The sequence below is a fragment of the Phoenix dactylifera genome, chromosome 12 (genome assembly GCF_051530095.1).
Source record: "Phoenix dactylifera cultivar Ajwa chromosome 12, Ajwa_hap1_PhDact_Kaust_v1.1, whole genome shotgun sequence".
Lineage (NCBI taxonomy): Eukaryota > Viridiplantae > Streptophyta > Magnoliopsida > Arecales > Arecaceae > Phoenix > Phoenix dactylifera.
In genome coordinates this window covers 2,797,184-2,811,095 of record NC_143201.1, presented here as the reverse complement: position 1 = coordinate 2,811,095, position 13,912 = coordinate 2,797,184, and the positions used below count along the sequence as shown (strand labels likewise).

General features: G+C 40.8%; 1 protein-coding gene and 1 long non-coding RNA gene across 3 annotated transcripts; both read left to right on the top strand.

Moving 5' to 3' along the window:
• Positions 1 to 1,862: 1,862 nt before the first annotated feature.
• Positions 1,863 to 3,142, top strand: LOC149751508 (putative germin-like protein 2-1). The gene is made up of 2 exons (XM_089926762.1): positions 1,863 to 2,016; positions 2,201 to 3,142. Exons 1-2 carry the CDS (start codon positions 1,905 to 1,907, stop codon positions 2,755 to 2,757), a joined length of 669 nt encoding a protein of 222 aa, XP_089782888.1. The 5' UTR covers positions 1,863 to 1,904; the 3' UTR covers positions 2,758 to 3,142.
• Positions 3,143 to 5,231: 2,089 nt separating this feature from the next.
• Positions 5,232 to 7,467, top strand: LOC148700588 (uncharacterized). 2 transcript variants are annotated; one of them, XR_016398103.1, is made up of 3 exons: positions 5,232 to 5,459; positions 6,367 to 6,466; positions 7,277 to 7,467. It is a non-coding gene; the product is annotated as an uncharacterized LOC148700588 (long non-coding RNA). The 2 variants fall into 2 exon arrangements; XR_016398102.1 differs by having other exon boundaries at positions 6,367 to 7,467.
• The last annotated feature ends 6,445 nt before the right edge of the window (positions 7,468 to 13,912 follow it).

Below are 13,912 nucleotides of genomic sequence, written 5' to 3'. Positions count from 1 at the left end.
TAATTCCTCTTGACTTTGCAGGGTTGATTTCAATTTACAACAAAGGACCTTTGATCTCGGATATCACATTTCTTCAACCTGACAGCTAGGGCAGGTATTGAGAGAGGTTTGCCAAGTAAGGGCCTATTTGGCGCTGTATTTATATTTAATTTATTTTTATTTTGAAAACAAAATCAGAGAAACCAAGGCAAAATAAACGTTTAAAAAATATTTTTATTATTCTAAAAAAATAATGGTAATTTTTTTTATTTTTACTCTTTTTTAAAATAATACTCATGTCTATTACCACCATCCCAACACCATAACCACCATCGCCTTTACCACTGCTACCACCATTATCTCCACCATCACCATTACAATGGATACTGTACTATTGTCTCCACTATCATCACTACTACTAGTACTACAACTACTGCAACTGTTGTTATATCACTACTGCCACAATTGCTACCACCACCACGTCATTCCACCATCACCACCATCATTGTTATCGTTGTCATCTCCACCATATCTGTATTGTCGTAGCTCTCACCACCGCAACTACCAACCTCAACACCTCCACCACATCGCTGATGCCACTAATCTTTACCATACCACCACCACTGTTATCACTGTAACCACTACATCATCAGTGGCCCTACTAGCACTGTCACCACAGCAACATCATAGCACCCTTTTAATTGCTGCCACTATCACCACTATCTCCTCCAGCTGTACCGTTGCCCTGACCCATATCATCATGCAATTTTAAAAGTAATTGACCAGACTACAAAATTTTATATTTTGAAATTTGAAAATAAAAAATATTTTTTTTGAAAATAAAAAAAATGAAAGTGATGCCAAATGTCATCTAAAATAATCATTCCATAAATATCATTTTCTAGAATTTTAGCCACCCATCTTACACTACCAAAACTAATGTGAAAAGCTTTGGTAACCATGGAGAGATCGAAGTCATCATAAGTAAAACCAAAATTGTTTGTAATATTCTTATTCCATTGCATATGAACTGATATCTGGCACGTAAACGTTACATGCAATGATGAAAAGGGACTGATAACTGATCGGCACTTGAAGAAAACACTTAAGCTTTTAGATTTTGATATTATAATAACTGATTCATTTGACGTAATTATGGACTAATGCAGTTTATTATAAGGGGAAAAAAAACTCTGGAAGTCTCCGCATTGTCTGAACACATCATGGGGTTCTTGAATGGGACCAACACCCCATTGTAATAGAAAATGCTTCCGGTAAAAAGCAAGGTGCATGTCGTCGTCTTATTCGCTATTTTAACCAGTTAGGTGGTTTCCGCTGCTCCCTTGGAAATCTATTGTCTTCCTCAAATCACATCGTTACTCGTTTTCAGAAAACGCAGTTGTATGACATAGTAAACGAACTGGTGATTTCTCGGTGAGATGCGATCAAAAGCACGGTTCGAGAAACATTTGCCATGGACGGCGTCGATTCCTCTCAGGCAGTCTCCAACAACTCCAAGTATATTGTTGAAAGAAGACCACAACTGATATTAAAAAATTATAATAATAGGGAGTAAGAGAAACCATCATGATATATGTCTGGATGGTTTACTTGAAGCTATAATCTCTCCTTTTCCTTTCTCTGGACTGCTTCTTCCTAATTGACTCGCCACAGACGTCATCAGCGATACTTCGTCAAACTTTTACTGAGACAACAACAAACACATGGAGAAACATTAGAGAACCATGGCATGCAATTTATCTAATATGGTTTACTCTTCTTGCCTTTACGAAGTCGCATGACTAAATCAAGCCTTATCAAAGGCCTAGTCCCACGCTCCTTCTATATATATATATCAACTCCTCCCATAACACCTTGCTCCAAATCCCTTGGCCATTCTTCTGCTAGCTAGAAAGAGAGAATAGATGGCTGCCCATTTCCTCTTCCTTGCTCTCCTTGCTCTGGCTTCATCTCATGCCATTGCTTCTGATCCTAGTCAACTCCAGGACTTCTGTGTTGCTGATCTTAAATCAAATGGTACTCCTATTCACAACATCTACCTTATTATTAGTTATTAGTTGCTAAATATGTAATTAGCAAGCATGGTGTGTAATTTTCCTGAAGTTACCAGCTGTCCAACTAAACTTCAAGGATACTAATGATGAGTTTTTATCATATGTCGTTATACAAACGTACCTCTTCCTTGCAATTGTTCATGCAGTGCTTGTAAATGGGTTCGTCTGCAAGGACCCGAAGCTTGCCAAAGCCGAAGATTTCTTCTTCTATGGCCTCGACAAGCACCGCGACACAGGGAACAAACTAGGGTCTAATGTGACTCAAGTCAACGTGAACCAAATTCCTGGGCTCAACACGCTTGGCATCTCGCTGGCTCGCCTGGACTTTGCACCCTATGGAGTCAACCCTCCTCACATCCACCCAAGGGGAACCGAGATCCTTACGGTGCTGGAAGGCACACTCCATGTCGGCTTCGTCACTTCTAATAACCCTAACAACCAGCTCTTCACTAAGGTCCTCAACAAGGGCGATGTGTTCGTATTTCCTCAAGGCCTCATCCATTTCCAATTCAACTATGGGAAGACAAATGCTGTTGCTATTGCCGCTCTCAGCAGCCAAAACCCTGGCGTGATCACCATAGCCAATGCAGTCTTTGGAGCGAAGCCACCAATCTCGGATTATGTTCTTGCCAAGGCCTTTCAATTGGACAAGAAGACTGTGGACTGGCTCCAGGCCCAATTCTGGATGGACAACAACAACTAGAAAACTGCATACAAGCTTCTTGATGGAAAATTTGGACGCAATTATTTGTACTGTTCTATTTGAATAAGCAAACAATACCAATCAGTTTGCATAAGCAATAATATATATTGTTGATGAATGACTCCTCGTTTTAGTTATTTCATCAACTTCAAAAATTTTAAACACTTTTCCGAGCCTCAGTTTATACCGGGCCGTAACACATGCAAGAGCAAAAGAAATTAAATTTTCAAGCTGCACACGAGCTAGGCAAGCAAAAAATGGAATTAAATGATCCTGTAGAACTTATCCGCCTCTCGAGATGCCCGAATTAAATTAATCCAACAGAAAATACCAAGAAATTTTCTATTTAATAACCATCACAACAAGAAATTTTCTATTTAATATCCAACATAAAAGTTTTCGGATTACACAAATCCACCAATAAATTATCAAGAAATTTTCTATTTCCGATGAGCCACACATGATATAACACTACAAGAAACTTGGACATTAGCGACGCTTTTTTTGGCTATTAGCGACGCTTAAAAGCGTCGGTAAAAACCATCCCGACGCTTTAGTAAAGCGTCGCCTATGCTACAGTGAAAAAAATATTTTCCGACGCTTTTAAAAGCGTCGCTAATTCCAATTTAGCGACGACTCTTTCTCGACGCTTTAAAGCGTCGCTCTTTCCTGACGCTTTAAAGCGTCGCGAATTTCCGCGAATTCCCATTTGCCAAAAAAATACCATTTGCGGTCTGCATCTTCTCCTCCTCCATTCAGAAATATAAGCAACCTTCCCGATCGGTACCTTCATTCTATCCGTGTAGAGTGGTTGGGTTTGGCTATATAAACAGTTTTTTTTTTCAAATCCGCCGATGTGAGACTATAATGAGGTGATTTTTTGGCTTCCGACGATGCTTTTAATTACATATTAACTTCAACGACCGACGCTTGGAATAAGCGTCGGCAAATAAGAGTCGGTAATATTCTTTTTTTGTGTAGTGATACAAAGGGCCGTAGCTCCATGAGTGGCACATATGTCCCGTAGGACTTAGCCTCATGAGACATGAAATGCCTAATACCTAAATTATACAAATTCATGTGAACCTACTAATCATGGTTATATGAATCATATCGTGAAAAAGCTTGGAACTTTATGCAAGTAATTAAGAGCGCATAACAATTACATTGATGCAAGAAGCTAGGACCACTGTGTCGCCATTGAACTAACTATAATAAGGTCATGAGATCTATTTGCAAGGTACTTTGGATTCACTGTTAACTCTTAATCCGTGCGCACATGAGCCCTCCTCAAGTTGTAAAGAACTACCTGCCCCAAACCCGTCATTTGGGCTTTGCACAGGTTACAGCCACGTATTACCCTAGGAAGCAACCCTGCAAAGGTATGCAGTGCCCGATAATCCAAACAAAAACACTCACTAATAGAATATAAGAATTTAAGTTAAGTAAAATATTTCATTAGCAACTAATAAGTAGAATAGTCGAAAATACAGGTTTCAGATATCTCTCGTTAAATACAAAAGCCTCATTATTACTATCTCAAAAATTCTTAATTTATCCTATAAATCTAGGCCTCCTGCAGCTTGGAATGGAAATAAAATAATAATATGAGCTAACCGCTTAGTAAGAATTTCGCGTGCACATGCAGAAATGCTAAGCAAATAATAAGATTCATGTGCCCACAATTGATAACAAAACAATTATATACATATATATTTCACATGTAACAAACCAGTATAAGCATTGAGCTTTATAATAATTCAAATGTGTACAATATATCATCAAAATATCAGTGCTCGATATGCAAATCATATATCATCATGATTATCATCATCATCATCATCTAGTTTAATACAGAGCTGATCTAGCTTTTCCAGTATTTGAACTAGCCACGGTTACACTATAGCAAGATATGATTGACAAACAAATGTACCATGTATCTTTCCATTGCGAGGACATTAATTGTATAGTACCATGCTCCAGCCTATGACTGGCAAACCACAGTATCATGATTCTTCCCGTGGCAAGTCGTTGCTCAATATCGTTACCAATTCAGATACCCAAATTTTAAATCTTTCAAATGTTCAATCTTTTGTTTTTATAAATTATTTATTCATGGAATATTTGCCGTAATTTAGCATAATTTAATATCATCTAATCGAATGTTGAAATTAGATCAAGATATTAACTTGTGTTTAATTTTTGCATAACTATAAGATGAGAAAAAAGAGAAGCAACTCGACTAGACAACATGTGTGAAATGATGTGTTTGTGATATCAACTGTGGTTGAGATACAAAATTGTGGTTGCTGGCCATGGGCAAAAACATGGCGTATGTTTTGGCCTGCTGTAATACCCATGAAAAAAAAAAAAATGGTTTGATGGGCCGGCCCGAAGAAGCCGGGCCCATCTATAAAATACGATCGTGCCCTAGGCACGATCGTGGATGAAGAGAGGAGAATGGGAGAGGGGGGGGGGGGGGGGGGGGGGGCGGCGGCGTTGGAGGGGATCGTTGGAGAGGCCGATCGCCGGAGGAAACCGAGCGCCGGAGCCGAGAACCAGTCGGCCGTGGAGGAAGCCGGAAAGCCTCTCCTCCCTTCCCCACAAACCGGGAGAAAAACTTTGGACCCGTGCGGGGAAAATCCGAGTTTCCTCTCCGATTCCTCGCTGGAAAGATCACCGGAGCACCTCGTCGGGCTGAGGTAAGTGCAGCACCTTCCCTTGCACTCCATTTACTAGGTTTAGGGCCGGTGAGATCGCCGGAGAAGAGTCCGAAACAGGGATACCCTGTTTTGGCTTCTCTTTTTCGGATCTTGCCGCCGCCGCCGGCCGCCGGTTGGTCGGGATCCATGGTATTGGGGGTCGGTCGGGTCTATGTGAGGGTCGGAGAGAGTTTTCTAGGCTGTGTATGTGATGAGGGAGGGTGGATCCGAGGTCTTCTTCCTCGGGATCCCATCCTCTCCTCCTCTTCCCCTCGTCGGTTGGCCACCGGCGGCAGCGACGGCGGTTGGGTGCCGTCGGGTGGGGGTCGAGCCACTGTCAGTGGCCTTTCCGTGGAAGAAATGGAGGAAGGGGGAGGGGACAGTGTTGGTTGGAAAGAGGAAGAAGAAGAAGAAGAAGGAGGAGGAGGAGAGAAAATAAGAATATAATAATAATAATAATAAGAGGAGAAGGAAAAGAAGAAGAAGAGGAAGAGACTTCTTCTTCTCTCTTTCTCTTGGCCGGCCACCATCGCCGGTGACTGCAGTAGGGGTGGCCGGCGATGGTTCGACCAATGGTGGCCGAGGATTGGGCAGGTGGCGGCTGCTGCCCTTGGGCCAAGAAATGGGGAAGGGGAGATGTATTCCCAACCATGAAGAGAGAGGAATCATCCATTCTGTTGGTCTCTTTATCGGGACCGGCCATCATCGCCGGCGTGGCAGCGGCCACGGCTGGCGACGACGTAGGCCGGTGGTACAAGATGGGAGTCGGGCTATCCCGACTGCCCTAGATCTGGGAGGATTGAGATGTTTGGGGACCTGATGATGGACCCCATAACAGATGAGAATTATAGTTCAGAATATTTTAATATTAAATAATTTAGTTTGTGATTTATAATTGATGTTGTAGGGGAAGAGTCAGCGGTGCCAGGAGGTTTTGATCAGGGGACTCAGCACCCCAGCTCGTAGGTTGTAATCCAGATCTGTGTTTGAGTCTGTCTACAATTTCAGTAAGAATCCTTGTACGCCAATCCTACATGATATACATATTTTTGCACTATATATGTTTGATATGCTATGATCCAGACAAAGCAAAATAGTTTTATATTTAATTATATTTTGATCGTGTTGGCTTGTGGTTGGTAGTGTGATGGATGCTTGTATGTGTATAACTTATACCTGCATAATTGAATTTATGGATGTGGTGGTATGGACTAACCATGTTATAGCGATTGCCCTGTCACGGGCCGGAAACGTGACCATGGTTAGTCTAGGCCGGAAATAAAGTGGAAAAGGGAATGGATGTGTGTTTGTGAATTGATTAAATGAACAGGGACTTTGGGCTTATCTCGTTATTATTGATTGCCCCATCACAGGCTGGAAATGTGATATTATCGATTGCCCCGTCACAGGCTGGAAATGTGATACCATCGATTGCCCCATCACAGGCTGGAAATGTGATACTATCGATTGCCCCGTCACGGGCCAGAAACGTGACCGGGATGTAGCCCAAAGTCGGAAAGATAATTGATCCGGATCAAGTTAATATAGAATGGAAAGAAAAAGCATTGAAAACATTAATGAAGATTTATGAGCTATCGTATGCTATATCATTCTTGCGTAGTTGGACTTTCATTGATATTTGACGTACATACTTATATTAATTATTCGAGCCTTTTGATAGCCGGTTTATGATTTCATGAAATGTGCATCGATTTGTCGTGGCTTTCAAATTCATATTATTATTGTGTTGGTATGGATGTGTAGGAATTCTTACTGGGCTGTAAAGCTCACCCCCTTTTCTTCTTTTTCTTTACCAGAGTTGCAGGATGCATAGTTTTGGATGGGATGGGCGTAGAGTGCGAGCACCAGAGTCATTAGTTAGTTAGTTGTTTATCCTTCTTTGATGTCGATGAACATTTGAAGAGCTTGTAAATGAACTAATTTGTTTATTTTGGACATGTCGGACTGCTCTATTTGAATTACTAGATTAATTGTGGATTTATTAGAATTTTTGTTAATCATAGGCCTTGCATGATCTTTAGGGCACTGCTCTAGGGCTCATGCGGCCGGTCGCGTACCGGACCCGGGTGCTGGGTTCGGGGCGTGACAGAGTGGTATCAGAGCTTAAGGTTTAGGTATCCTAGGGTTTATGTTCAGGTGAGTATCAGTGGAGAACTATGATAGAAAAACTATCAGAGATTTGGTTTATAATCACTTGAGATTGTAATAAGAATGATATTATAATCTAAGGTTTAAGACCACTAGGAACTGTGGCCTTAGTGGCATTAAAGTTTGAGGTTTAAGATTATTGGAAAATGTGACCAGTTGGAATCTAAGCATATGTTTAAGATCACTAGGGATCGTGACAGAAATATATCATAGCTTAAGGTTATGATCACTTTGGACATGACAATTAAATTCAGTGCTTAAGCTGTAAGATCACTTGGCATTGTGATAAAATGTATGCATCGGTTTGGTTTTTGATGCATACGGAAGGAAAGTATAAATTGTCTTTGATCATGATAAGAGAGGTTTGACCTAAGATAAGTGTAGGTCAACAATGGCATATCGAGTATACCATGTTCAGATATTATTTAAATGATTTGAAAGTTCAAATTTGATTTGGGTTTTGATGTGATCATACTTTTGGTTTTGCTGCTAATTATTAGAGTGGGATTTGTACGTTGATTTAGTATTGGAGTAAGCTAAGGAGATTTCATAATATTGAAAGGAACGTTCTTCGAAGTTGAAAATGTATCTGGATTAAATCTGGTGTTGGCATGTTGGATATTGCAAATAGGTCTATTTTCTATGAATGTATTTGATTATTTTGAGGCCATAGAGTATGCATATTGATGGAAGAATTCTAATTATTTGAATTCTCATGTTTGGATTGGGCTATTGGATTTTACTTATAATTGTAGAAGACTAATTGATGCGTTAATGTAAAACTTAAGCCTAAGTTTAAGATTTGAGCAGGGATCTTTTGTCATTATTGATGAAGCCACTAATAAATGTCATATTGAGTAGAGACTTCGGTCATGAGATGCTTACATGAATTATCATATATAGCATTACTGATGGATGTTAAGAATCTTGGTGAAGGAAGATCAGGAGATCGATCGAGTTAAATTCTAATCATAGTGTATTGGCTCAATGACTTCTAACCCATTGAATTTGAAGTAAATTCTGTTGGAAGGAAAATCAATGTAGATCTTCTAATTAAATTGCTAAAGGAATACAAGAATTACCTCCCTTTAAATTAAACTTAGATATTTTGGATTCTAAGAAGATTGTGGAGATCACATAGTGACCTTAAACTTGACTAAAGGATCGGGGGTTAGTTATGGTATGTACACTCTATAAATTGAGGACAAAAAGATCTAAAGGTTTTGCTCTAGTTCTACTTGGAAATTTGAAACTTGGAGTTTCTTAGTCTCAATGCAAAGTGATACTTTAGTCAGAAATCATTTTGTGACTTTAAAGAATTGAATGAATTAAATCAGAGTGTGCAGCGGAAGTGTGGTGGTTTGACTTATTTTGAAACTAGTTAAGATCATTAATATTTGATCTAAAAGGCATTATGATGAAATACTTGAGTTAGTTTCAGGAGAATGTTGTTGATTCTATGGATCTCTTATTTGTTGGAATGATGTGGGAGAAAGAAAAGAAAAATGATTATAGAATATTAAGAGCATTTGATACTAAAGATTTCTCCTATTTCTGTTAAGACAATTATGATCTCTATGTAGAATCAAGGGAAATTAATTTCTTTGGGATATAATTATGGCATTTTAATCCAAGGTTGGGCGTTTGGAATTCTTTCGAAGGAGATCAAAAGAACTTACTACGTGTGGTAAAAAAAAAAGAAAGGATCAAGTTGTAAGATGCTGTGATTTTTGTATGTCAAAATCTTGTGAGTAGTTACTCCGAGAGGGAGACTATTTAAGATCTCAGGGATGATATGATGGATGCATATTTTTAAAGTTTGAGGCGTCAAGTAAGTTAATTTCGAGGACGAAATTTTTTTAAGGGGGAGAGTATGTAATACCCATGAAAAAAAAAAAATGGTTTGATGGGCCGGCCCGAAGAAGCCGGGCCCATCTATAAAATACGATCGTGCCCTAGGCACGATCGTGGATGAAGAGAGGAGAATGGGAGGAGGGGGGGGGGGGGCGGCGGCGTTGGAGGGGATCGTTGGAGAGGCCGATCGCCGGAGGAAACCGAGCGCCGGAGCCGAGAACCAGTCGGCCGTGGAGGAAGCCGGAAAGCCTCTCCTCCCTTCCCCACAAACCGGGAGAAAAACTTTGGACCCGTGCGGGGAAAATCCGAGTTTCCTCTTCGATTCCTCGCCGGAAAGATCACCGGAGCACCTCGTCGGGCTGAGGTAAGTGCAGCACCTTCCCTTGCACTCCATTTACTAGGTTTAGGGCCGGTGAGATCGCCGGAGAAGAGTCTGAAACAGGGATACCCTGTTTTGGCTTCTCTTTTTCGGATCTTGCCGCCGCCGCCGGCCGCCGGTTGGTCGGGATCCATGGTATTGGGGGTCGGTCGGATCTATGTGAGGGTCGGAGAGAGTTTTCTAGGCTGTGTATGTGATGAGGGAGGGTGGATCCGAGGTCTTCTTCCTCGGGATCCCATCCTCTCCTCCTCTTCCCCTCGTCGGTTGGCCACCGGCGGCAGCGACGGCGGTTGGGTGCCGTCGGGTGGGGGTCGAGCCACTGTCAGTGGCCTTTCCGTGGAAGAAATGGAGGAAGGGGGAGGGGACAGTGTTGGTTGGAAAGAGGAAGAAGAAGAAGAAGGAGGAGGAGGAGAGAAAATAAGAATATAATAATAATAATAATAAGAGGAGAAGGAAAAGAAGAAGAAGAGGAAGAGACTTCTTCTTCTCTCTTTCTCTTGGCCGGCCACCATCGCCGGTGACTGCAGTAGGGGTGGCCGGCGATGGTTCGACCAATGGTGGCCGAGGATTGGGCAGGTGGCGGCTGCTGCCCTTGGGCCAAGAAATGGGGAAGGGAAGATGTATTCCCAACCATGAAGAGAGAGGAATCATCCATTCTGTTGGTCTCTTTATCGGGACCGGCCATCATCGCCGGCGTGGCAGCGGCCACGGCTGGCGACGACGTAGGCCGGTGGTACAAGATGGGAGTCGGGCTATCCCGACTGCCCTAGATCTGGGAGGATTGAGATGTTTGGGGACCTGATGATGGACCCCATAACAGATGAGAATTATAGTTCAGAATATTTTAATATTAAATAATTTAGTTTGTGATTTATAATTGATGTTGTAGGAGAAGAGTCAGCGGTGCCAGGAGGTTTTGATCAGGGGACTCAGCACCCCAGCTCGTAGGTTGTAATCCAGATCTGTGTTTGAGTCTGTTTACAATTTCAGTAAGAATCCTTGTACGCCAATCCTATATGATATACATATTTTTGCACTATATATGTTTGATATGCTATGATCCAGACAAAGCAAAATAGTTTTATATTTAATTATATTTTGATCGTGTTGGCTTGTGGTTGGTAGTGTGATGGATGCTTGTATGTGTATAACTTATACCTGCATAATTGAATTTATGGATGTGGTGGTATGGACTAACCATGTTATAGCGATTGCCCTGTCACGGGCCGGAAACGTGACCATGGTTAGTCTAGGCCGGAAATAAAGTGGAAAAGGGAATGGATGTGTGTTTGTGAATTGATTAAATGAACAGGGACTTTGGGCTTATCTCGTTATTATTGATTGCCCCATCACAGGCTGGAAATGTGATATTATCGATTGCCCCGTCACAGGCTGGAAATGTGATACCATCGATTGCCCCGTCACAGGCTGGAAATGTGATACTATCGATTGCCCCGTCACAGGCTGGAAATGTGATACTATCGATTGCCCCGTCACAGGCTGGAAATGTGATACTATCGATTGCCCCGCCACAGGCTGGAAATGTGATACTATCGATTGCCCCATCACAGGCTGGAAATGTGATACTATCGATTGCCCCGTCACGGGCCGGAAACGTGACCGGGATGTAGCCCAAAGTCGGAAAGATAATTGATCCGGATCAAGTTAATATAGAATGGAAAGAAAAAGCATTGAAAACATTAATGAAGATTTATGAGCTATCGTATGCTATATCATTCTTGCGTAGTTGGACTTTCATTGATATTTGACGTACATACTTATATTGATTATTCGAGCCTTTTGATAGCCGGTTTATGATTTCATGAAATGTGCATCGATTTGTCGTGGCTTTCAAATTCATATTATTATTGTGTTGGTATGGATGTGTAGGGATTCTTACTGGGCTGTAAAGCTCACCCCCTTTTCTTCTTTTTCTTTACCAGAGTTGCAGGATGCATAGTTTTGGATGGGATGGGCGTAGAGTGCGAGCACCAGAGTCATTAGTTAGTTAGTTGTTTATCCTTCTTTGATGTCGATGAACATTTGAAGAGCTTGTAAATGAACTAATTTGTTTATTTTGGACATGTCGGACTGCTCTATTTGAATTACTAGATTAATTGTGGATTTATTAGAATTTTTGTTAATCATAGGCCTTGCATGATCTTTAGGGCACTGCTCTAGGGCTCATGCGGCCGGTCGCGTACCGGACCCGGGTGCTGGGTTCGGTGCGTGACACCTGCCACAGGCTGGAGCATGGGCGGGACTAGTCCAATACCATAACGATAATGTTGTCGAAATCTGAGCTTTGTTAACCGGATAATGGTAAGTAACCTCACTAACTTGCTGTTAAATAAAAATGTTAGTTGGATAATATGTGATATGTTTACACAGAATTATGGTGATATATGATATCTATGTCAGATACTCTCATTCATGGTGATGTGCAAGTAATTGAATTGCTATTTAATTAAACTTGAATTGTATGCTAGTATGGCTTATATGTGTGCTCCATAAATATAACCAGTAGATATGTCAAGCATTATTCATTTGTTAGTCCGTTGCTGTGCAAATTTTACTATTTCCAAGAATCTTTACATGTGCTAAACAGCATTCTCCATATTCATACTGGTGTGCATGCGTGGAAGATTCTTATTGGGTTGTAAAGCTCACATCATATCTTCCCTTTTTCTTTCAAAGTCACAAGATGCGTAATATCAATCGGGTCGGACGTGGAGTTGATCTATGGAGTCATTAGTTAGTTAGTTTAGTTTCTGATACCCAAGAATATTTGAAAATCTTGTAATTGAATAATTTGGTTATTTGATCGTAGTGGATTTAATTAGTTGAGTTAATTGGCTTTTAAATGTTGATTTAATTTTTTTAGAATTATTTGATAAATTGTTCATCTTAGGATTTGCATCATCGTTGGGGCACTGCTATAAGGTTCATATGGCTGTATCATATGGTCGACCCAGATGACGGGTTCGACGTGTGACAGATGTCTCCACAATTTTTTCTACTGTCAATACTACAACTACCACTGCTGAGCTTAATTATCACTACCACCACCACGTCATTCCACCGTCACCACTGTTGTTGTCGTCGCCATCATCATTATGAGCTCGGTTGTTGTCGAAACCGCTTCCGCAACTGCAAACCTCAACACCTTCACCATCTTAAAGATGCCACCAATCTCTACTATACCATCACCACCATTATCGTTCTAACAACCACATTGTTAGCAGCACCACTAGCACTATCACCACAGCAACATCATAGCATTCTTTTAATTGCCGCCACTACCACCACTATCTTCTCTAGCACTACCATCATGTAGCGACTATCATGATGCAATTTTAAAAGTAATTGACTAGACCAAACATTTTTATATTTTTAAAATTTGAAAATAAAAAAGAAAATTATTTTTTTGAAAATAGCAAAAATAAAAGTGATGCTTATGAATATATCCAAAATAATCATTCCATAATAATCATTTTCTAAAATTTTAGACAAATGATTAACCATTTTACGCTACCAAAATCAATGTAAAAGGCTTTCATAACCATGGAGAGAAGTCACGCAACTAAAACCAAAATTTTTTGTAATATTATTCTCCTAATGCATATGAACTAATATCTGGCACATAAATGTTACATGCAATCATGAAAAGGGAGTGATAACTGGTCGGCGCTGGAAGAAAACGCCTAAGCTTTTAGATTTTGATATTATAATAACTGATTCATTTGATGTAATTAATGGACTAATGCAGTTTATTATAAGGGGAAAAAAAACTATACGGGCCGGGATTTGGAAGTCTTGGCATAGTCTGAACACATCATGGGGTTTTTGCAAAGTGTCGTCGTCGTATTCGCTATTTCGATCAACTAGTTAGGTGGCTTCCGCTGCTCCCTTAGAAAATCTATTGTCTTCCTCAATCAGATCGTTACTCGTTTTGAGAAAACGCAGTTGTTTGACATAGTAAACGAACTGGTGATTTCTCGGTGAGATGCGATCAAAAGCACGGTTGGAGAAACGTTTGCCATGGACGGCG

What these genes read in the sequence shown, in the direction of transcription:
- LOC149751508 (XM_089926762.1), top strand. Translation starts at nt 1,905, where the DNA reads ATGGCTGCCCATTTCCTCTTCCTTGCTCTCCTTGCTCTGGCTTCATCT. An exon ending in TGCTGATCTTAAATCAAATG is followed by an intron (nt 2,017 to 2,200) that starts GTACTCCTATTC and finishes TTGTTCATGCAG; the next exon opens with TGCTTGTAAATGGGTTCGTC.